Source organism: Bacillus rossius, chromosome 1 (genome assembly GCF_032445375.1).
Source record: "Bacillus rossius redtenbacheri isolate Brsri chromosome 1, Brsri_v3, whole genome shotgun sequence".
NCBI classification, from domain to species: domain Eukaryota; kingdom Metazoa; phylum Arthropoda; class Insecta; order Phasmatodea; family Bacillidae; genus Bacillus; species Bacillus rossius.
The window spans coordinates 14,008,738-14,033,832 of NC_086330.1; the positions used below are offsets into that span (position 1 = coordinate 14,008,738).

A 25,095-nucleotide genomic window follows, 5' to 3' on the forward strand; every position below is an offset into this window, starting at 1 on the left:
TTAAGATTTTCCATTGGCCCGAATTCTCCAGATAAAATGTGGGCCAATCGCAGAAGCTGTACGAAGGTATACTTTTTTGTATGTCAGTCCATCGCGAAATGAACTCGCGAATTTTTCAGGTCTCTACTCATAGGTTCACATTCACAGCAGAAACATCCACACCCCAACCGTGGCTACTGGTTCCACGAACCTTTCTTATTCTTCCACACCACCCACAGTATTCGATACAATACTTTAAATTTAACTTAGTTAAATAATGGTTTTATTTTCTAAAGGCGCTTGGAAAAAAAATCCAGGTTAACTTGATTTTCAACCTTTTGAAAGAATTTTTTTTTAAAAATAATATTTAATTCTTTCATTTAAAGTAGGCTATGTTTCAAGATTTCGCGGCCAATGTCTAATAAACTGTGTTTGCTTTCTAGTTCGAGTCACGTCCAAGTGTTGGGTTGTGCCGACGTTTCGCTCTGCATTGCCCCAGGCATTATCAAGATTTATAGAAAAAAAATATTTTCTGTGCTTTTATAAAAGATTCCTTTGGAAAGCAGGTGCTGAGAAATAGATTTTAATACTACACGAAATATATTGTATTGTAACTTTGTCAAATTTATTGCATAAGTGAAATACGTTTTTCGAGATAATACTGAAAATTTCTTACGGAAATTGGCGCTTAATTTAATATTTTAATTTATGTTTCATTCAAGCATATTTCTTTTCAAACCAAAAACAATAAAATCGAATATTCAATAACCTGACTCTGTTTTGTGTTATTATGCTTGCTAATGTGCGCAGTTAGTACTTGAAAGTTATTAAGGGAACGGTTTAGTTATGATTGGTACTGAGACACCATGAAGCATAAATGTCCGGGTAAGAATCCGAACCCAGTATTACTGCGAAAACTAGTTTGTAGTGATAAAGTGGTGTTCATTAACCGTGTTGGGAAATAAACCAAATCGATGAAACGTTGTTAAAACCCAACATTTGGACGCGGCACAACCTCGAAAGCCAATATACTTGATGTTGTTTGTTTAGTAATTTTTTTTGATTGCAAGGCACCGTGGGCGTGGACCATCCTCCCCATGAAAGAGGTTGAATCCCTCATCTTCAGTTGGGAGCTGGATACGCCCTTGCCCTGCATGTAGTCGGCGCAGGTGGTTGCTGTCATAACTCAGAAACACACAACTGTGAACACATAACTTAGAAACACACAAGAGAGAATTTTCTTAAGTCATACCAGTTCTAAGTTGCGTGTTTCTATATTGTGACGATCTTAAGTTGTGAAGTTCGGTGTTGTGTGATTTTAAGTTACGTGTTTTCTAAGTTGAGTTCTAAGTTACGTATTTCTAAGTTATAGTAGTTCTAAGTTGCGTTTTTCTAAGTTACGTGTTTCTAAGCTATGGAAGTTCTAAGTTGAGTGTTCTTAGTTATGATTTCTAAGTGGTGTGTTTCTAAAATATGATTTCTAATTTTCTAAGTTGTGTATTTCTGCGTTATGTGTTTATAACTTATGGCTAGAGACCGGAAAAATTCGCGAATTCATTTCGCGATAGGCTAAAATACAAATAGTTATACTTCAGTGCTGCCTCTGCCATTGGCTCAAAACTCACCTGGATGACTCTGGGCCAATAAGAAACACCCGACCAAAGCTTTATACGAATCACAGGCTTTTACGTTGGGACGTCTCACAAGACAGCAACCAATGAGTGGGTGACATTCGACCGAGTGTACGTAGAACTATGGAGTTCATCCTGCAGGTCATTGAACCCGCGAATTTTTCCGGTCCCTACTTATGACAGTTCTATGTTATGTGCAGGGCCGGCGCGTCCATACAGGCGAATAAGGCAACCGCCTAGGGCGCTAAGTAGCTGGGCGCAGCGCAGCACGACACATAACAGCTGATATAATATGTTTAACGATTATTGAAACTAGATGAAAATTGATTTTTTTAACAGTTTGGAATGTTTATATTGATATAAGTAATTATCTAAAGTCCACGGTGACCTATTTATGATTTGTAATAAGTAAAAAAGTAAAAAAAAAAACAAAAAAAAAAGTCTGCTTACATTTGATTGTTGACAAAATCTTAGGTTTACGTGATTTATTTTGAGGCAAGGAAAATTTTTTTTTGGGGTGTCCGGCCCGGAAGGGGGGGGGGGGGTATAAAGGTTTTTCGCCTAGGGCGCCAATTTACCTTGCACCGGCCCTGGTTATGTGGATATTTTTTCGAGAATTCTACGTTATGATTAGAGACCCGTGAAATTCGCGGATTCAATGACCTCCAGGATAGACTCCAATATACTCTACACACTCGGGAAAATGCCAACTGTTCATTGGCTGTTGACTTGCGAGTCGTCTCAACTGGGTGGCCTGTGAATCGACATTTCTATGAGTGAGGGTCTCTAATTGGCCCTCAGTTCTCCAGATTAACAGAGAACCAATGACAGAAGCAGCACTAAGGTGTAATTATTTGAATTTTAGCATAACACTAAATGAATCCGCGAAATTCACGGGTCTCCTGTTATGATTGTTCTGAGTGACGCGTGTGTGTGTGGTGGCGCAGGCATGGTGGAGGCCCCGGGCAGCAGACTGCGGCTGGAGCTGGAAGGCTCGCCGCTGGAGCGCTGGATCGCCGACAGCAACCGGCACCGAGTCCTGGAGGACGAATACATCCTGGGAGACGTCATCGGCCGGTGAGTCCCCCCCCCCCCCCCCCCCACGCCACGGCGCGGACGCACTCCAGATCCCTTTCCCAAATCCCCGCTACAAAACCAAGGATCGAAGCACTTGTTTATACCGGCGATTGCAAACTCTCTCGGCGACCAGAAGGTTGTAAGGCGCCCGTTGAAAAAAAAAAGATAAATATAATATAAACACTTCAATCCACGCTATTAACCGATGATTTTTGGCAGCAAGAAATTGAGTGACCACAAAAGAAGAATTTCATATAAAATTTCAAAAGGGCGTAATTTTTTAAAAAAAAAAAAAAACTTCCAAAAAATCTTTCTGGCATGCCAAAGAAAAAAAATACCAACTTTTTTTTTTTAATAAAGCTATAAACCCCAAAGATAGCAGCATGTTCAAAATTAAAAAAATATATATATATTAGCTAAGGGAATAGGTACAAAATTCAAAATAAGATCAAAATATTCCCAGTGAAGCAAACTTGGATTTTCTAAAATGGAACCATTTTTCACAGTTTTTCGTTTACAGTAAAAATTTATGAGATATAAGCCTTTTTAATATGTATAAACATAGTTGATATTAAAAGCGCCTAAAACGGCCATTAAGTCTCGTCTTCTGCGCTGTTGGGAACACTTCGCCTTCAGCCAAAGATCTTGACGTCTTCGTTAAATTTCCGTGCCTTGAGTTGCGTTTTCTTTGAACACGGAGTATACTGACAAAACCAAACAAATGGTTCGGCAAAGACTGTTTGTTCCTTCTTCCACTCGCATGTTTGCCCTGCTTGTAACGACTCACAAAACTTTGCAGTTTCCACTGATATCTTGTTGATGGAAACTCTTGATTTATTTGAGGCGCCTTCTCCGTTGAAAAGTCCGTTGGTTAACTACAATTTTTAAGTATACGCGTGACTTCATCATTGGCGTTCGATGTTCCTTCATAACTGCTATATTCAATTATTATTATTATTATCTTTAAACAACAACACCATCACAGTAAGTTTTTCAGGAAATTTAACGTCCACGAAATGAAGCTTGTGTGTAAGTGATAATAGTTTCTTTATGCTACGTGATGTATTATTCACTAAATTATCCAGATAATCAAAACGAAACTATAACAAACAATAAAAATAAATAACTGAAAAATTACAAACAAAAAACCAAACAAAAAAAATTGGTTGTCTGTAAAGTCCATTTACGGACGATAGTTTAACGTGACGTCATAACAAAACATTGATGAAATGATTGCATACTTTTATGAATAAAATTGAGTAATTTTTATTGAATTATCACTATTTTGTATGGATATAAAGGAGTGAAATGAAATCTACAATTTAATTGATAAATTTACTTTTATTTGCACTCATTAATTCAAAAATGTTTATTACTTTAACGAAGAGATTATTTTAACTATAACTTTTATACATGTTTGCTATTTAACTCCTTCCAATCTGTGTTATTCTGTTAAGGATAGGACGATGATAGGAAAAGTAGGAAACGAATGGGAGTGTTTCAAGTTTAATGTGCCTCGAAAAAGTCAAATCGATGGTTGTTCCAATCGAGTGGAAGAGAGATAGATGCGGCGCAAGCGTACAATGAGCGTAACGGGACACAGCGTAACGGGACACTTTTTCGTGCGTGCAGCCAGCGTTCATCGATTTATTAGACGTTGTCACGTCAAAATGTAATCTTTTTAAAGAGCAAATAATTTTTAAGTTGGATAAAATATTTTGATTAAAAAATAATTAACCTGCAAAATTCGCGGTTTCGATGGCACATACCCCTGTACACTCGGGCAAATAACGCAAGTTTTTTGGCTGCTGACCTTTAAGTCGTCTTAGCTGGTTTGTCTGTGATTCGATCCTTCTATGGCTGAGGGTTTATAACTGGTTGATATTCGTCCAGATGAACAGTAAGTCAATAACAAAATTATCTAAGAGGTATATGTGTTTGAATTCTAGCCTATCACCGAATGAATCCGCGAATTTTGCAGGTCTCTACATATAGGCTACATATGCTACCAAACACAAAACAATGCCACGTGCGTTTGTTCACAAATTGTATCTCACAGACAGACTCATCCATTTGTTAAAACTGTCCAATGCAAAGTGATATTTTGATGCAGAGCATGTTTATATAATTCACTAGTAATAAATAGGACCGGAAAAATTCGCGGGTTCAATGACCTTCAGGATAGACTCCAATATCTTCTAGACTCTCGGTCAAATGCCAACTGTTCATTGGCTGCTGACTTGTGAGACGTCTCGATTGGGTGGTCTGTGATTCGACACTTCTATGAGTGAGGGTCTCTAATTGGCCCTCAGTTCTCTAGATTAACAGTAAACCAATTGCAGAAGCAGCACTAAAGTATAATTATTAGATTTGAGCAAAACACGAAATGAACCCGCGAATTTTTCAGGTCTCTAGTAATAAAATGTCAAACAGTTACTGCATTGCTGTGAGATTCTATAACCTCGTCAACGCAACGGACGTAGCGCAAGTTTCTGACGACTCAAGTGAGGAGTTCAGAGCTTACATGATCTACTACTACTGTATAGTCCGTGGTCGGCGCTTCTGATCCGAGACAAGAAGTGAGTTTGGGCAGCATTCTGTATATGTAGAGACCGGAAAAATTAACGGATTAATTTCGTGATAGGCTGAAATTCAAACTTGTGTACATTTCTGCTGGTTCTGCTATTGGCTCGCAGTTTAACTGGAACTCTCTGGGCCAATGAGAGACTATCGACCAAAGAAGCGTCGAATCACAAGCTACCCAGTGGAGACGTTTCACAATTTAGTACCCAGTGAACACGCGTGTTTACTTGAGAAATGCAGAGGATAATGGAGGCTATCGTAGAGGTCATTGAATCCGCGAATTTTTCCGGTCCCTATGTATATGTAAACCTTGGAGACAAGCGTATCATCCTATCACGAAGCACAGATACTAGTCTACTCCATAAGATGTGTGTATATAATAGAATAATGGAAGTGTAACAATAGAGTAACAATTGAAATACAGATACATAAGTGGTCACGCCTTAGTTATTAAATTAAAGTGTTTGTTATATTCATCTTTTTCAATGGGCGTTTTAGGCGCTTTACGATTAACTATGCTTATACATACTAAAAAGGCTAATATTTCATAAATGTTTACTGTAAACGAAAAACGGTGAAATTTTTTCCCTGTTTGGAAATCTAAGTTTGCTTCACTGGGAATTTTTTAATCATATATTAAATTTTGTACTTATGCCCTTTCCCAATTTTTTTTTTTTAGTTTTTGAATATACTTATATATTTGATGTTTAAAGTTTTATTAAAACCCCGCTGGTATTTTTGTCTTTTATGTATATATGTTGATGTTTCCGAAAGTTTTTTAACAATTTTTTTTGTTGTAATTACGCACTTTTGAATTTTTATATTATATTCTTCTTTTGTGGTCACTCAATTTCTTGCTGCTAAAATTATCTGTTAATAGCACAGATTAAAGTGTTTATTATATTTATCATTTTTTCAACGGGCGCCTTACAACCTCATAGTTACAGAGAGTTTGCAATCGCCGGAAATCAAATGCTTTGATCCGTTAGAGGATTTGAATCCCAGCGCTTGGTAGTATCAGACAAGCCTTCAGAACGACGAACGTGAAAACAAGTTTGTGATTCAACGTCCTCGAATGATGGCTCGTAGGAAAATATGGGGACGCACCACAACGCCGAAATACCACAACGCCGAACGTACAATAACTATAACGCCGAATGTCAAATTGACTACAACGCCGACAGCCAGAAAACTGCTGTGTACCACAACGCCGAATCACCACAACGCCGAAATACATTAACGCCGAAAAATGTTATTACAGGACTGCCACAAAGGTGGTTAGGTTAGGTTAGGTTAGGCTAGGTTAAGCTAGCCTAGGTTAGGTTGTGGTATTTCGGCGTTAAAATACATTTAAGAAACACACACAAATTCATTCTGTTGTTTTTCATTATGCTCCTGTGGCCGCCCCCCCCCCCCCCCCCCTCTAACCCCGCAGCAACATTTTTCGGAGTTACTGTATTTCAGCGTTGTGGTACACAGAAGTTTTCTAGCTATCGGCGTTGCGGTCAATTTGGCATTCGGCGTTATGGTATTCGGCATTATTGTACGTTCGGCGTTGCGGTAACGACCCAAAATATGTTGTAAGTATTAAATTGTTCTTAGCAGGCAGCTTAAAGGAAAGTTGACGGCGGAAGATGAACACGTTAAATAATTTGACCATACTTTTCCCGGAGTTCTGACGACTGGAACCGAAGCCACAGACTGCCCAGTGCTGGTCGGACAGTCGCCGCGAGACCATTGACGCCAGGCGGGTAGACTGGTCCTCGTCCGCTGCGCATGATCCCGTCATTGGCCTACCACTTGCCGAAGTGAACGGCCGTACCGGTGAAACGTGCTTTTGCGCGCTATTAAAAAGGAAACACGTATTTTGACACAGCACATCACGACACGCGAAACACTTGACACCGAGACGTATGTATAAAGCCGTACAACCTCAAGATAGTGCGAGCCGTGTTTGCCTGAACACACGTTCCGGGCAGTTCTTTGTTTGGTGTTGGGACCGCAGATTTGTAACAGCGCATCTTGCTTCTCGTGTGCAACTTTACTTTACGACCCGCTCGCAGATATGCCTACAGTGCATAGTCTATACGAAGTATACGCATTACTTGTCCTTATACGGTTGAAATTTTACTTTCAAATAAATGTCCGGTCAAAGTATAAAAGAACGAAAAGATTAGATTTGATTTTTGTAGATAATTTAATACGGACAAGAAAAAAAACCACTCTAAGCAAAACATATATATATATATATATATATATATATAAACATACATTAACTGGATACAACGATAAAAAATGGAAAAAAAAGTGTTAATACATAAGTCTTCTTTAAAAGATAAGCTTGAAAAGTAATAGGCCAATGTTCAATTTATTGCAACTTTATATTCTAGTGCGGCGTTTCGAATATGCTGCATAATCGTATTTAAATGCATGAAAAAATAAATTATTTTATTGTAATGTGTAGAAGTGTTTTTTTAAATACATTGTCTTATTCTTCAAATTGAATTATTCTACATCAAAGCAAAAAAAAAAAAAAAACCTACAGTAAGCTCAAAGATAAAATCGGCAAAAGTGATGTAATTAATCCGATACATGATGTTTAGTGATGGCTTTCCCGTGACCGAACACTTAAGATTTGATCTTGCCTAGTTGGAAATAATCGAGTTTAACTGTTCCACCCTGCAGTCGTGTTTAAGTGCAATTACGCACGCACTAATCGAGATCATATCGCTCGACTTGGAGGTTGAAAGCGGCGCTTCCCCCCCTACCCCCCGCGTGTAGCGACGTGTGAGATGCTGTGCAGGATTATGGTATTAATACCGCACCTGAATGACATCAGCCAACCTGTTCAGTATATCTCCCGAACAGACCGCTACTTTCAACATCGGCTCAGTAGCTCAAGGTCACGGAGAGACAGATCTAGAGAGAGTGAGAGAAGAGAGAGAGAGAGAAAGAGAAGAGAGAGAAGTGAGAGAGAAGACGGAGAGGCTTCTTCAGTATGTCCATTCCTACTGTTCTGCCTGGAATCTCGTGAGATGCAGGGGTTTGTCGTGTTACCTGGAATCTAGTGAGATGCTGGGGTTTGTCTGTGACCTGGAATCTCGTGAGATGCTGGGGTTTGTCGTGTGACCTGGAATCTCGTGAGATGCTGGGGTTTGTCGTGTGACCTGGAATCTCGTGAGATGCTGGGGTTTGCCGTGTGACCTGGAATCTCGTGAGATGCTGAGGTTTTCCGTGTGACGCCTGCCTCATGTTGACCTCGAGCTCCGAAGGGCAGTCTGACGCACGCCGGCTCACGACAGAGGTCTCGTATGAGGCGTGAGGCATGGCTGTGCGTTTGCAGTGTCTGAATTCATCCCGAAAAAGCAAAGCCTGTGAAACTGCTTAATTATACCAAATATTGGAACAGGGACAATGTGGGAAACTAGTAAGAAATACTTTTCTGGTTCAAAATGATTGGCAGAAAGCAGAATGTTGCGTGGCTTTCATCTGAACATTCTGAGGACTAAAGTAACTAGAATAATAAAAATTTAGCTGTTTCTTTTCCAACCCTGGGTTCGCCGCCACTCACGGGAAGGCAGCGGCAAGCCACTGCGGTTTCACCGCGCCTATAGTCACGCCGTGGTCACCTCCTCTGTGACGAGGCCAGGGGACAATCCAGCAGCAAAAAAAGACTACTTCATCGCCTCGCCGACTCTCTGAAACGTTTACGCTGGGACGCATAAATACACAGATACACAGGTCAAAATAAGTAGGAGATTCGACACACATAGTTAGGGTCTCAGACAAGATGAACTACAAGCAGCGTCTAATCCAACTGAGCACACCTGGTGTGCTGGTGTGTACCAGGACGGGCGCATTGTGGCTGTACCAGTGCCCCCCACAACCCGCGCGGAGAGGGCAAATGCCTTGGAGCAGAGCGTCAACTTGTCTCCCAACAACCCATCGATAGAGACCGAAAAAATTCGTGATAGGCTAAAATACAAATAGTTATACCCCAGTGCTGCCTCTGCTATTGGCTCTCAACTCACCTGGATGACTCTGGGCCAATGAGAAACACTCAACCAAAGCTGTATCGAATCACAGGCTGCTACGTTGGGACGTCTCACAAGACAGCAACCAATGAGTGGGTGACATTTGACCGAGTGTACGTAGAACTATGGAGTTCATCCTGCCGGTCATTGAACCCGCGAAACTTTCCGGTCCCTACTCTTCGAGTCCACGCCATGAAGGTGTATGGCAGCACCTGCTGTTCGGAGAGACCTCACACCGTACCGTAGGACCGTTGTAGTGCTCGTGCTTGTTTTGTGTGTTGTCCCGCTGACACCGTGTCCCGTCTCGTGTCCTTCTGTACCTGTCAGCACATCTTACTGCAACCAGTCGCTGTTAAAGGATCTGGTATAACTATACGTAGAGACCTAAAAAATTCGCGGATTCAATGACCTCTGGGATAGCCTCCATTAACCTTTGCATTTCTCAAGCAAACATGCGTGTTCATTGGGTGCTAACTTGTGAGGCGTCTCCGCTGGGTAGCTTGTGATTCGAGGCTTCTTTGGTCAATAGTCTGTCATTTGCCCAGAGAGATCCAGTTAAACTGCGAGCCAAGAGCAGAACCAGCAGAATTGTTCACATGTTTGAATTTTAGCCTATCACGAAATGAATCCGCGAATTTTTCTGGTCTCTAACCATACGCTCTTTAAACGTATATACGTTCTTCCTCATTGGAAATCTTCTGTGTTAGTCAGTGCTATCTTCGTTGTATTGCCCATTTTATACCTTGTGAGTTAGTTTTCTGTAAGGAAGTTTTCTTGACCGGTGTGTATATCTGTTCGTGTACTTGCAGTTTTGTTAGTCTCTGCTTGTTGGTTGCAATTTCTGTCAATTCCCTTATAAGTATCCGTGTACCATGAGTTTCGACACAGATATAGTTTAAATATATACATACAACTTTGCAACACTACTTATTTCAAATAAAAAAAAAAATAACATAAAACTAATAAACGATCAAATTTATTCAATAATAGAAAATAAGAATTATGGGTTGTGCGGGAACAAATGATTACAATTTCAATAGTGAGCATCCCATATTTATGCATCCATATGACAATATAGTTTAGCAATGAACTCCTCTTTAGGGACAATAAAATTAAGAAACAACAGGAATTAGGTTGCGCACAAGTTTACTCAACGGTCCATTCAGTTCATGTTCGTTCTCTCACGCAAATTCACACGCATGACCTAATGTCGAAATTATTTTATATATAAAATAATTACTAGATGTAAAATTACAACTTATTTTCTGATTTTTAATTATGCCTCTGCTTCGCTCAGTCAAAAAAAAAAAGATAGTCTTTAGCACGAAAGTCCCCTCCCAGTTAACGTCTGGGTGTAATATATTTACCTTGGAGAATTAATTTTTAAGCCCAATAGTCATTTGAATTCAACCAATAGATAACGTTTTCAGTCTATTTATTTTGCTACGGGGTGGTGGACTAATTACACAGTCCAATTTATTTTGGAGTCAGGGCTTAAAAAAATTTTGTTAGTACGCGTACAGGACTGTAACACATACCTTTTTGCACTCCTAATTGCTTTATCCGTCAGAATAAGCCCTTCCTTATTTACATATATTTATACTACGTCGTTAAAACACCATCTCTTAGACTTGGATGGTCTAATGCAGCTAATATAAGTTAATTTCTTGGATTAGTCTAGATCGCGTCTCCCAAGGGACGCCGTCAAAAACGTTCCTATTTTTACTCTCATTTACGCCCGTAAGCGTCTGGGTCCTAAAAAAAAATGGCCTCTGATTGGCTGATACTTCAAACTTACAACAACGGTTAATTTCACAACAGACAAACAGGACTGTTAACAAAAACAATTATTGTGCAAATATTCATTAGATTAATAATAACTATTTATAAATATAAAAGTTAACATAAATGTGATATATTACAGAAGCTGAAAATTCACGCTAATATTATGGTTTTACAATGGACATGCCAGCAGCATTGTTGACCTAGCAAGGCCTGCCTTAACCTAGAGGTTACATGAGATAGATACGGCTTTCTCTAAGCATAGAACATAATAGTATTATTAAATAAACGGTCAAAACAGTGTAAATATTGAAAATAACGAATATAATAATTATGTGCTGGAAAATTGAACGATGTAACAGTACAACCTACTTGTTTATCTTCATCGCTGTGTTTATATGTTTACTGCATTGTCCAGGTTTTGTTGTCTGCCTGCATTTAATCTGTCTGGTCGTTGTTAGCCCACTGTGTTTCGTCCGTGTTGTTATATTATTTTTTCCAAGACTAAGTTCCTTCAACGGAATTATTGTGCTGTATGATATTTATATGTTGAACATTTTTTTTGTCCATACTGTCGTCGTTGTTATATCCATAATACATGTTTAGTATTTATCATTGGTTCTGTTTGTCCGACATCAGCCGATTCATTCTTGTTTTCTGTGAATTTTATTCTCGTCATATTTTTTATTTTAAGAATTTTTCCATGACAAACAATGCAAAACTGCAATGGCAAATGTCCAAAAAATCTGCATTAAATCTGATATAATCATCTAACTATTTTTTGTCTCATCCTCTAATGATTTTGACCAGTGTATAACATCAACGCAATTTCCGTATTAGAGGTGGAATAAATTCACAGTTCTAGGTTAAAATTATGTTTTGACATTTCATTTTTCTTCTATGAAGAACGTGGTTTTTACAATATGGGTACGAATACATCACAGTAAGATTAATTCCTTTGGTTCAAAAAATACCGGCGGTAAACAAGAAAGTCTGGTTCTGCAGTCTTGCCTTGAAGCCGCGATAAAACACGAAGATAACAATAATGGCACAGCTTAATTATTAACCGCTTTCTTGCAAGCAATTACTGCACAGCCGCTTTGATGCTACCTGGTATATCTTGTTTCTAGCGAAGAAAATCGCCAGCAAATAAAACCAGTTTGTCAAGTTATGCTCGCAGTAAATAAGTTTAATAAAGGGAACCAGATAAAAAGGCAATGTAGGTTCCCCCTCCCCCCCATGAGAACAATTATAATTGAAATTATCATTCTTTATACATATTTCATACTTAAGTATCATAGGAAAATTGCGAGAAGATTTTACTGTTAAACTTCAATGCACATTGTTTAAGCTACCGGGATGTTTTTCCTTACTGCTCTTTTCGGAGAGAGAAGCTCTTTACGCACTTTACTAAGCCAATGCGAGCTGACCTGTTGTGTTATAGACAGTCTAAGATTCGCCCGAAAACAACTACGTAATAGGTATATAGAGAATGCAGTATGTCCGCAATAGTATGTACCAGTTGTAAATTTAAATAGTATTTACTGTAAGTGTTGTAGAGTTCAGAGTTGGTTCAAAGTCACAATTAAAGAGTTAACTCAAACAGTTTTTGTTGTTTTTTCGCTTGCAGCGCCACCTACGCAAAATGATGACTCCTGAATGGATCTTTCCCCAATAAGTAGAGGGCGAACCTGTAAACTTTATTTGGCAACAAGATGGAGCCCCTTCTCACTGGAATCTCTTTGCACGAGTGTGGTAGAACGTCGAAGTCCCGGATTGGTCGTAACAGTCGAGACGACAGGACTCTTTTTTGCTGGCCTCCACATTCAACTGACATAACGCCATGCGATTATTTTTCCTTTGAGGATTTATAAAATATCGTTTCTACGTTCCGCCACTACCTGATGATTTTCCAGAGTTGAGACACAGAATTGAAGAGGCTATTGCTTCCATTACATATATTTAACATTTATAAGAAAAACTAGGTTAGTTTTCTTTTGATTAGATTTAAGATTTATTGTAAATAGTCTAAATTAAACTGTTGTAATATAGGTACCATTGAAAGTAGGACATTGTTTTATGGACATGCTGTATTTCTTCCAACCATGAATGTGGAAAGAAAATACATTGTTTCGCATTCTATCTGGGAACCAAATAAACTATCTCTTACGGGTAAATTGTAAGGGCAGGCATTTTTCGCGGAAAAACCTGAACGTCTACTAGACTGCAACAAGGTATACCCGCACCAGTTGTTAATTTCCTTCTGATTGGGGGCCGTCTGCGAGAGAAGTCGTCGCCTTGTTTGACCGAGCCACTCAGGACGCGTTTGATTCCGTACTGACTTCATGTGATTGGTGCTGTAACAGTCGACATGTATCTGAAAGAAACTCACCCAATCACGGAACACAGACGGTGCTACATTGTTTTGACTTTCAGCTAGTCTTGGAATCTTTCCGCGAAATATGCATGCCCCTAGTAAATAGTCTGATGCAAGAGTCATCAAAATCGGCCTGCGCCAGTAAATACATACCTCGGCACGTAGGTCGTGTTCCGTTACTCACACGAACCTGTCGTTCCGCCACTCCACGCATGAGATTTCGACAAAGTAACAGCTGCACACTCGTTTGACTATTTGTTTTAGAAGTGTGGAGGCCGCACACGCTTCAAAATACCTCACTCTATGCTATATCTGCAATGTTAACTCTATGATGTTCTTTTATTCATTTCGGGAGTCTTCTAAAAAGTATATTTGCTCTTCCGTTTCAACTAGCTCTTCTGTATCAACTAGTGTTCGGCATACATTTGTTCATCTGTTAAGGTGGGGACTCATGCGTAGAGACCTGAAAAATTCGCGGATTCAATGACCTCTAGGATATCCTCCATTATCCTCTGCATTTCTCAAGAAAAACACGCGTGTTCATTGGGTGCTAACGTGTGAGGCGTCTCCACTGGGTAGCTTGTGATTCGAGGCTTCTTTGGTCAATAGTCTGTCATTTGCCCAGAGAGATCCAGTTAAACTGCGAGCCAATAGCAGAACCAGCAGAATTGTTCACATGTTTGAATTTTAGCCTATCACGAAATGAATCCGCGAATTTTTTCGGTCTCTACTAATAACTAGAGACCTGCAAAATTCGCGGTTTCGATGACCTTCAGGATAGACTGCACATACCCCTCCCTGTACACTCGGGCAAATAACGAAAGTTCATTGGCTGCCGACTTGTAAGTCGTCTCAGCTGGTTTGTCTGTGATTCGATCCTTCTTTGGTTGAGGGTTTATAACTGGTTGAGATTCGTCCAGATGAACAGTAAGCTAATAGCAAAAATATCTAAGAGGTATATGTGTTTGAATTCTAGCGTATCACCGAATGAATCCGCGAATTTTGCAGGTCTGTACCTACTAGACTGCAACAAGGTATACCCTCACCACGGGTTTTTCCATTTTAATGGCGACCGTCTAGCGAGAGAAGTCGTTGCCTTTTTTTTTTTTTTGACCGAGCCACCCAGGAACGCGTTTGCTTCCGCAACCGAACTGCTGTGAATGGTGTTGTAACGCGCCTGATAGAAATTCACCCAATCACGAAACACAGGACGATGCTACAGTGTTTTAACTTATAAGCTAGAGACCTGAAAAATTCGCGGATTCATTTCGTGTCATGCTACAATTCAAATAATTATACCTTAGTGCTGCTTCTGCCGTTGGTCCACTGTTAATCTGGAGTAATGAGGTCCAATTAGAGACCCTCACTCGTAGAAGTGTCGAATCACAGGCTGCCCAGTCGAGACCACTCGCAAGTCAGCAGCCAATGAACAGTTGGTATTTGCCCGAGTGTGTAGAGGATAGTGGATTCTATCCTGGAGGTCATTGAACCCGCGAAGTTTTCTGGTCTCTACTTATAACTAATCTCGGAATCTTTTCGCGAAATATGCATGGCCCTACAGATAGGTTACGGGTAGGATACCAAAATCCGTTCCCTAAGAAGAAAGAAAGTGACCGGTTGTGTCCTATGGTTAGAGACCGGAAAAATGCGCGGATTCGTTATGCGTTATGCTGGGATCCAAACAGCTGTAGGCTACCTTCATATTACTTCTGTGATTGGCTCACAGTTTATGTTAAGGGCTTTGAGCCAGTGAAAAACCTTCAACCAAAGAAGTATCGAATCGGAAGCATTCTCGTTGACAGGTCTCAGGAGTAATTAGCCTATGAGCATGTGGCATTTGCCCGAATATGTAGGGAATCGTGGAGTCTAACCTAGAGGTCATTGAACTCGCTAATTTTTCCGGTCCCTACCTATGGTGCTGGTTGCACTGGGAACGAGGTCGGGGCACATGCCGGTGTGCTGGGACGGCGGGCCCAGGCGGCAGCCCGTGGACAGCTCGTCTCCGCCGAGTGCAGGCTGGCCGGCGGAAGGCCCGGGTAACCGTGCCAAGGTCGTCCCGGCTAGTGTAACCGCTCCGCCGTTGCGGCAGGGAATGAACTCCCGTCTGGAGAGCGGACAGGCGCGCGCCGCGACCAGCACCGGAGACCCCGGGGAGCGAACCTGCTGATGGCTAGAGAGCGGAAAAATTCGCGGGTTCAGTGACCTCCAGGATAGACTCCACAATCCTCTACACTCTCGGGCAAATGTCAACTGTTCATTGACTGTTGACTTGTGAGTCGTCTCGATTGGGCAGCCTGTGATTCGACACTTCTACGTGTGAGGGTCTCTAATTGGCCCTCATTACTCCAGATTAACAGTAAACCAATAGCAGAGCAGCACTAAGGTATAATTATTTGAATTGTAACATGGCACGAATTGAATCCGCGAATTATTCAGGTCTCTAGTGATAGGTAGGGGCAGGCAATTTTCGCGAAAAGATCTAAACACTTATTAGACTCCAACAAGGTATACCCGCACCTGTGGTGTCTTCCTTGTGATTGGCGGCCGTCTGCGAGAGAAGTCGTTGCCTTATTTGGCCGAGCCACTCAGGAAGCTTTTGCTTCCGCACTGACTCACTGTGATTGATGTTGTAACACTCGATATGTACCTGGGAGAAACTCACCCAATCACGAAACATAGACGATGCTATAGTGTTTTGACTTTCATCTAGTCTCGAAATCTTTTCGCAATATTGCATGCCCCTAGTGATAGGCTGAAATTCAAACATGTGAACAATTCTGCTGGTTCTGCTATTGGCTCGCAGGTTTAACTGGATCTCTCCGGGAAAATGACAGACTATATTGACCAAAGAAGCCTCGAATCACAAGCTACCCAGTGGAGACGCCTCACAAGTTAGCACCCAATGAACACGCGTGTTTGCTTGAGAAATGCAGATGATAATGGAGGCTATCATAGAGGTCATTGAATCCGTGAATTTTTCAGGTCTCTACTTATGGCCGATTTGTAAGGACCGGAAAAATTCACGGGTTGAATGACCTGTAGGATGAACTCCATAGTTCTACGTACACTCGGTCAATGCAGTCATCAAATAGATTGATAGAAACTCAAAAATACAATTGTTAGAATTTTATATAATTTTTATAAGAACACATACTCTTTAAAAATGCCACTTAAAATTTTAAAAAAATGCTTTAAAAACATTATTATATATAAAAAGAATAAACATTTAAAAGCATGAAATGTTGCAGATGTATAGCTTTTTTTTTTACTTCAAATTCATTGAGATTTGTTTCCATTAATGTAGACACACTTTTTTTCCATTATTAGATAAATACAGTAATATTCCTCTTATTTTAAACGGCAGTTGTGCAAAATTTCACCATGAAATACTAAAATTCCACTGTAATGGGTAGGAAAGGGTAATGGAGGTGGTTTTTAGGAATCTTATGTAGATAGCGACATTTTAATTATTTTTAGGTCAAGTGTGTAAAATTTCAACAAGCTCGGAATAAAAACTTTATATTTGTATTAAAAACTTATAAACAAACACACTCTTCTTTACATTTATGAACATACACACATTTACGTATACTCAATAAATCATTGCGGTTATGTTTATAATATTTACTTTTATTGTAAGTAAAAAATAAATGTCATACACTTATATCTGGGTTGTACATTTAAAGTTATTATCATAACACTTACTTAAACAAAAACAATTATCAATTAATAATATGATTTTTTAACAATGGTATTAAAATGTAATAATGAATCAAATAAGAAAATTTAAATATAAAATGAAACGGACGGTACTGTTCGTCACTAGCGACGCATAATACCGCAATGCTAAATACATTTAAGTCATTGTTGTAAAATATTGTGTTATCAATGTTGCAATTCCAAAATTATACGCATTTTTAAAGTTGCGACTTTTAAAGTTTATAAAATACATTCCAGAACATATTTTGCTATCACAAAGATTTATTTGGCTCATCGATAAACTTGGTCTTCCCCCGGGTGTTCATATTAGCGAATATCTATCTATAGGATAGGTTATTGCCGCCACACGCAGACTATTTAGGCACCAACGAACCCAAGGAATTTAAACTTCAAAAACGGTTTCGAGCAGTTAGCAAAATCGTAATTGTTACAAACAAACATTGCACGAACTGTTTCAGCCATAATAAATAACCACAATCGCAGAAAATGTGGAAAAAAGTACATTCTAAAAAGGCCAAAATGCGCTAACGGTGTAGGACCAGGTCCTGCCGTTAGAATACGCTGCATAATTATGACTTTCCTATACTATTTTACTAAAATATTTGTATCAGGTAAATATCAGAAACTTGATATAAATTAAAATTAACATTAATAATTATTGCATCTTAGATCCTATTATTTTGTTCTTAATGTTACATTTGTCAATATTTTTATTGGCTCCCAAAGGAACGCTCAAAAATTGCCTATTCTGATGGTATTTCACATCAGAACGGCGGGGTATTGGTTAAAAGTTTTCAACTAGCAATAATCGCACCTCAGATTAACTTCATTGGTTACGATATTGCCACTGCGCAAAGTTATACACTATTCATTATGGTGAGAATATATACACGTAGGAAACCTTTTCAGTTGTGAGTTTAATAACTGTATAATGATTTATATGTCCTTTTTAAATGCATATTTTCTACTAAACCCTTATTCATAAATTTATACATATTCCATTATACGTTTTATCTTAAATTATTTTTATTTAGTTACAAAATTTAACAAAACGCGTTAACTTAAAAGTATTTACGATAGATGCTACCTACCGGCAATATTAGCAACTAATTTCAAATTATTAGTTACTGTTCACAAATATTTACTGTATTACAAGTAATTTGTCTACCGTTGGCAAGTAATAAAGAGTAAGTAAAGACAAGTAAAAGTAATTTAAAAAATTCTATGTTTACATTACACTTTTTCTTCCTTTCAATTCCATAAAAATCTAACTAAAATTCTGAAGTAAAAAAATTGAGAAACCAGTTGATATATTCACACACGTATATACACACAGGTACTCATATACATATTTAGGTAACAATAATTGTCACCTTTTCACAAGACGTCTTAACTGGGTGGCCTAAAAATCGACACTTCTTAATCATCAGGAGGATAATTTTTTTTATTTGATGTTAACATCCATCGTATCGTCTGTCGGCAATGCGCATGGTTCGACGTAATGAATCCAGTAATTTGGTTTATTGTCTTCTAAGTTTTACAAGGCATGCCAAATTACTCGCGATCCAAAAGCGAAGGTCACTCACTCAAAGTGTATAATAATGTCGACTACAATCTAACCTGATGCAACTTACAGGTTAGGGACCCTCATATTTAACCCGGTTTCTGAACCATAGCGCCACTTTGATGAGAAATCCCACTACTAATTTTCTTGCGTGTGAAATTTGTTATCGGCAAAGACCTGTAAAATTCGCGATTTCAAATCCATAAAGGATAGACTCCATGATCCTCTATGCACTCGTGCAAATTACATATGCTGATTGGTTACCGACTCGTAACACCTGTTGACTGGAATGATCGTGATTCGCTAATTCTTCTGTTAAAGATTTTTCATTGGCCCAGGTTCCTTCAGATAAACTGTGGCCCAATCACTGAAGCAAAATAATGTCAAAAGTATTTGGACTCTATCCTATCGCGAAATGATTCCGCGGATTTTACAGGTCTCTAGTTATCGGTGGTCTAAGGATAACAACGCGGACGACTTTGCTAGTGAGAAGCCTAAGATGTCCATCAAGCTCTGTCCCTGCCCGAACACGCCCGAATATTCATTCACCTTCGGCCAACCTCGGGATTTGTTTTATTTTTGCGCAGGAAAAATGAATTCAAATATTAAAAGCGGTCGGTTAGGTTAGCTACATTAAAACACTTTAAAACACTATGGACGGTTAGTTAAGTTAGTATAGCTACATTAAAATAAACAGAGAAATATAAATATATATATATATATATATATATATATATATATATATATATATATATATATATATATATAAATAAAGCCGAGGTTGGCCGAAGGTGAATATTCGGGCGTGTTCGGGCAGGGACAGAACTTGATGTACATCTTAGGCTTCCCTTTGCTAGTCGGGCGAGAACTGAGCTGCTAACTAACCCTTGATGGCAGAGGGGAATGAAGCGTTCACTCGATTAAAGCTGACCCGACCGTTAGAAGCTCCTGTGTCTCGGCGGACCGCCTCTGGCTAACAAGCCTGCTCCCGGGCCATGGGCAGGGGGGGAAGAAGGAGTGGAGGGTGTTGAAGACGCACGGCGACGACTATCGATCCCTCTCGACCAGGTCGCCACGGGCGACTCTGGCCCGCCGCCGCGTCGCGTGTATTAGGAGCGCAGAACACTCGCGGAGGTGTGCGGAGCCGATAGCTATGCGTAGAGACCGGAAAAATTCGCGGATTCGTATCGCGTCGTGCTGGGATCCAAACACCTGTACCTTCATATTACTTCTGTTATTGGCTCACAGTTTATGTTAAGGACTTTGAGCCAGTGAAAAACCCTTCAAACAAAGAAGTATCGAATCGGAAGCATTCTCGTTGACAGGTCTCGGAAGTAATTAGCCAATGAGCATGGGCATTTGCCCGAATATGTAGGGAATCGTGGAGTCTGTCCTAGAGGTCATTGAACTCGCGAATATTTCCGGTCCCTAGCTATGCGGGAAGCCTTCTTTTCACATACGAGAGAGCCACACTCGAAGTTCCCCGAAGTTCATGCTCGCTTTTTTATTTTTTTCCGTTCTATCCCATTGTATAAACCGGTGTGGCATTAAATTTTGCGGTCGATTAGGATAGGTTAGCTACATATTAAAAACTTTATAACATTTTGGATGATTGGTTACATTAGGTAAGTATAGCTACATTAAAAATACTGTAAAATCATTTTATGTTAGCTTAGCAAATAACTTTTTAATATGCATCTATCCAGGGCTAGGAAACCGTTTACATCATTGCACAGTATCTTTAATGTAGCTATCCTAACCAAATCAGCCGTCCACAATTTTTTAAAGTAATTTAAATGTAGCTAACCTAACCTTTTACAATGAACAAAAAAAAAAAAAAACCGAAAATGCACGATCGGGCGTTTGGCACTCTCGTCTGTGAAAAAAGGCCACGACGCCGCGTGAAGGGAGAGCGCAGTGACGTCACAGCAATGGCGGCCAAGAACGAGGCCCCGCCACCGCGGAGCGGACACCAGGCGTACACCGGCTGTGACGAGTGACATGTTCCCGGTCATCAAGTCAGGACTTGTCAGGAGACGGCGTGCTGTCACCTAGTTCGAGTCACTTTTGACGTGACGTCTAATAAATCGATGAACTCCGGCTGCACGCACGAAAAAGTTCCCGTAACGCACATTGTCCCGTTACTCTGTGTCCCGTTACGCTCATTGTACGCTTGCACCGCATCTATCTCTCTTCCACTCGATTGGAACAACCATCGATTTGACTTTTTCGAGGCACATTAAACTTGAAACACTCCCATTCGTTTCCTACTTTTCCTATCATCGTCCTATCCTTAACAGAATAACACAGATTGGAAGAAGTTAAAAAGCAAACATGTATAAAAGTTATAGTTATAATAATCTCTTCGTTAGAGTAATAAACATATTTGAATTAATGAGTGCAAATAAAAGTAAATTTATCAATTAAATTGTAGATTTGATTTCACTCCTTCTTTTTATCCATACAAAATAGTGATAATTCAATAAAAATGATTCAATTTTATTCATAAAAGTATGCAATCATTTCATCAATGTTTTGTTATGACGTTGTCACGTTAAACTATCGTCCGTAAACCGATTTTCCAGACAACCAATTTTTTTTGGATGAGCAACATCTTAGCACTCGGTATACGGCATTTGGCAGGAGTTATTTCGCGAATGGAAACGGAAGCCGAGTGAACCGAAATGTGCCGAAGTCGTCAATATGGCAGACCCCCAAGTGTAGCAACATAAACCCGTATATAGTCACTTTCGCGAACATTTGGGGGATTATCCAAACGTATTGGTGAGCCAGATTTAACTGTATGATTGTGAAACGAGCCTGGAATATATTTGGCAAACTAAAAAAGCCTTAGTAAATATTAATTACAAGTTTTAAAATACTTAAGAAAATTGGCATTACCACGTAATAATACCTATGCTCCTTCTAAGGTCCTAATAGGCTCGGTAGCACAGCTTATAAAGCTCAAGGGTGAATATTTGACATGATTTAAACGTCGTCATAGAAAAAAAAACCATTTTTTTAAAAAACTTTTATAGTAATATCATATGATATTGTTGAATCAGCTCAAAGGGATTAAAGTTTTTTCTGTAGGAAAAATTTACAGACAGTTTTTAGTCGTTTAAGCAAAACCAAAAATATACATATACTTAGCGTTAAGTTGAAAATGTTTAGGGTTTATAATATTTTAGTAATGCCACAGAAGTATAACTAATAACGTGTGAGATAACTAAAGTATTAACTGTTTAATGAATTTTAATAAGATGGTCAGTATTTTAACATAATTCATTGTGAAAAATCAGGTCCAAAACCAGGGTTTATGATTTTTTCAAGTCTTTTTTCGTTTTTAGCGGAGTCGTTTCTAATAGTTAAAAATTTCCATCTGTTTGGGTCTGCTATCTGCGCGTGATGGCGGCAAGCAACGTTTACGATTCAGGCAGCGAATTCTAGCGGCGGGCGCAGAAATAACGTGTGTGATCGCGTCCAGAAATTTTGATACTTTAAAGCAAATATTTTATTTATCAGCATATTTTTCACTCTCGAAATTATTTAAATGAATCTTTGTTACATTCTGTGTCCGATTTTTGTATTATCAGTGTATGTGCAACATTAACAACATGAAAACACACGAATTCGCTCGTTACAGAGGTTAAATGTTTGCACATCACTGGCGGGAAATAAAAACCTCTCTCACGTTTTTTTCCCCTCGCCATCGCCATATTGTCACGACGAGAACATTGCGGAAATGGTGCTTGACCACGTCTGGTGGAGGGCGCGTCGTTTTGCCTAAAATCGTTTTGCCTAATCGTGTTTCCCCACATTCGTTTTGCCTAAAATTCGTTTTGCCTAAAGTCTATTTGCCTAAAGTCTATTTACCTAAAGTTGTTTGGCCTAAATTCGTTTTGCCTAAAGTCGTTTTGCCTAAAAGTCATTTTGCCTAAAAGTCATTTTGCCTAAAGTCATTTCGCCTAAAGTCGTTTTGCCTAAAGTCATTTGGCCTAAAGAACATTTTAGGCTAAATGACTTTAGGCAAAACGACGTGTACCTACTCGCCTGGTGTTGGTTGCTAAGTATGAATTAGATTAGAATCTCCGTCGTTAAAAATTTAAAAACTGTTTCCACGATGCAAACACTACACTTCAGCCAATGCTTAGGGCGTCTAACCAACCATGAGCTGATTAAAAAAAACCGGCTTTACCCGGTTAACGTGTAATCATGCAGACGTGGCCACTCTCCAGGAAAATGCTTATTTTCTACTTCCACGGCTGTGTTTAACTTGTTTGCTACGGAACACTCGACTCGTATACGCGGTACACGGCGCAGTTTCTACGAAGAACCAACCGTCTGAGATTACGAAGAAACCTCGTTTTATTTCAGGTGAATTTTTCTTTGGAAAGTTCGTCCATTTATAATGTCACCATTCATTCCAAGACGTTCGGGTAAGGTAGCGATTAATAGAGACCTGAAAAATTCGCGGATTCAATGACCTCTAGGATAGCCTCCATTATCCTCTGCACTTCTCAAGCAAACATGCGTGTTCATTGTGGGTGGTAACTTGTGAGGCGTCTCCACTGGGTAGCTTGTGATTCGAGGCTTCTTTGGTCAATAGTCTGTCATTTGCCCAGAGAGCTCCAGTTAACCTGCGAGCCAATAGCAGAACCAGCAGAATTGTTCACATGTTTGAATTTTAGCCTATCACAAAATGAATCCGCGAATTTTTCCGGTCTCTAGCGATTAAGAACTGCCTTATTGGGATACGACCGTAACCTAACTCGCGCCCGTATTTCAGAACGTGTCCAGACCGAATCCCAGTAATGAAACAATTAGATAACCGTTTTAAATAAACGGTGCTATGCGCGAGCCTAGAAACTTGTTTTCATCGCATTCTAGCGGACATTTGGCAACCATCGATACAATTGTTACGGCAAAAACAATAGAGATAGCAGCACTATCACACAAACATAGAAACCGCCTGTCTAAATTTCTCACGTACTTTTTAAGTCGCGATTATATCTTGTAATGACCATTTAAGTGTACAACATGTATGGGCAAGGAATTTTTCGCGAAAAGATTCCGATAGTAGATGAAAGTTAAAACACTGTAGCATTGGGTGAGTTTCCCTCAGTGACATGTCTACTGTTACGACACCAATAACAGTACTTCAGTGCGGAAGCGAACGCGTCCTGAGTGGCTGAGTTAAACAAGGCAATTTAGTTTCTTGCAGGTGGCCCTCCAATCGCAAAGAAGGGACCGCTGGTACGGGGTTTAACTTATTGTGGTCTAATAGGCGTTCAGATTGTTTCGCAAAAATGGATAGTTTCGCTGTCATAAAGTTCTATTTGGCACACCAACACGCTTGGTAGGTACGTCCCCAGACGATCGCAAAAATAATACGTACGGGTTAATGGCAGTCAGACGAGGGTCCGCCATCTTGACGAAATCAAAACGAAAAACTGGGCTCTGCGCATGCGCAGAATTCAGGCAGTAGACTGGCCGTGTCCTATCGTTAGAGACCTGAAAAATTCGCGGGTTCAATGTCCTGTAGAATGGACTCCATAGTTCATCGTACACTCGGTCAAATGCCACCCACTCATTGGCTGCAGTCTTGTAAGACGTCCCAGCGTAGTAGCCTGTGATTCGATAAAGCTTTTGGTCGGGCGTTTCTCATTGGTCCAGAGTCATCCAGGTGAGTTGTGAGCCAATAGCAGAGGCAGCACTGAGGTATAACTATATTTGTATTTTAGCCTATCGAGAAATGAATTCGCGAATTTTTCCGGTCTCTACCAAATTAGAGACCCTTCACTCGTGGAAGTGTCGAATCACAGGCCGCCCAGTCGAGACGACTCACAAGTCAACAGAACAGTTGGCATTTTCCCGAGTGTGTAGAGGATCGTGGAGTCTATCCTGGAGGTCATTCAACCCGCGAATTTTTCCGGTCTGTACCTATCTTGCACTAGGAACACGGCTAGGGTACAGCTGTAAACTCCCACGGCCGGGGTCTGCGGAGGCGAGGCCACGAAGGCTGGGTGTTGGCCGTCGAGAGTCGCGATGTACCTACACCCGGAGCCCGAGGCGCCGTCGTAAAACTGAGCGGGCAAGGCTGTCCTCGTTCGCAACCCCGCCTTCTCGAAGGGGGAAAAAAAAGAACAGAAAATGGCCATATTTATTGTGCTGCTCCGGGCCGTGTGCTCGTTCTGTCGTTGAGCAACGTCCAGCGAGCCCGCGGCATTCAGGAGCGATGGCTGCTTTACGACCGCGCGCGACACGACGTGTCGAGACCGGGTCCCGTCGCCCGCGCGACTGCACCGGGGCCTGTGTTGCCGGCCGCAGCACATACACACACACAGC

At 40.1% G+C, this 25,095-nt stretch overlaps 1 protein-coding gene and 1 non-coding gene across 2 annotated transcripts in view; one reads left to right on the forward strand and one right to left on the reverse strand.

Annotated features, from left to right (window-relative positions):
• LOC134532506 (calcium/calmodulin-dependent protein kinase type IV-like) overlaps window positions 1-25,095 on the forward strand; it is a 164,500-nt gene that overhangs the window by 19,291 nt on the left and 120,114 nt on the right. The window contains exon 2 of the mRNA XM_063368967.1: window positions 2,558-2,687. Within this exon, the coding sequence (XP_063225037.1) occupies window positions 2,560-2,687 (128 nt within the window). The 5' untranslated portion in view covers window positions 2,558-2,559. The remainder of the gene's footprint in view (window positions 1-2,557; window positions 2,688-25,095) is intronic.
• Window positions 17,901-18,042, reverse strand: LOC134528656 (U4 spliceosomal RNA). Its single transcript, XR_010074411.1, has one exon. It is a non-coding gene; the product is annotated as a U4 spliceosomal RNA (small nuclear RNA).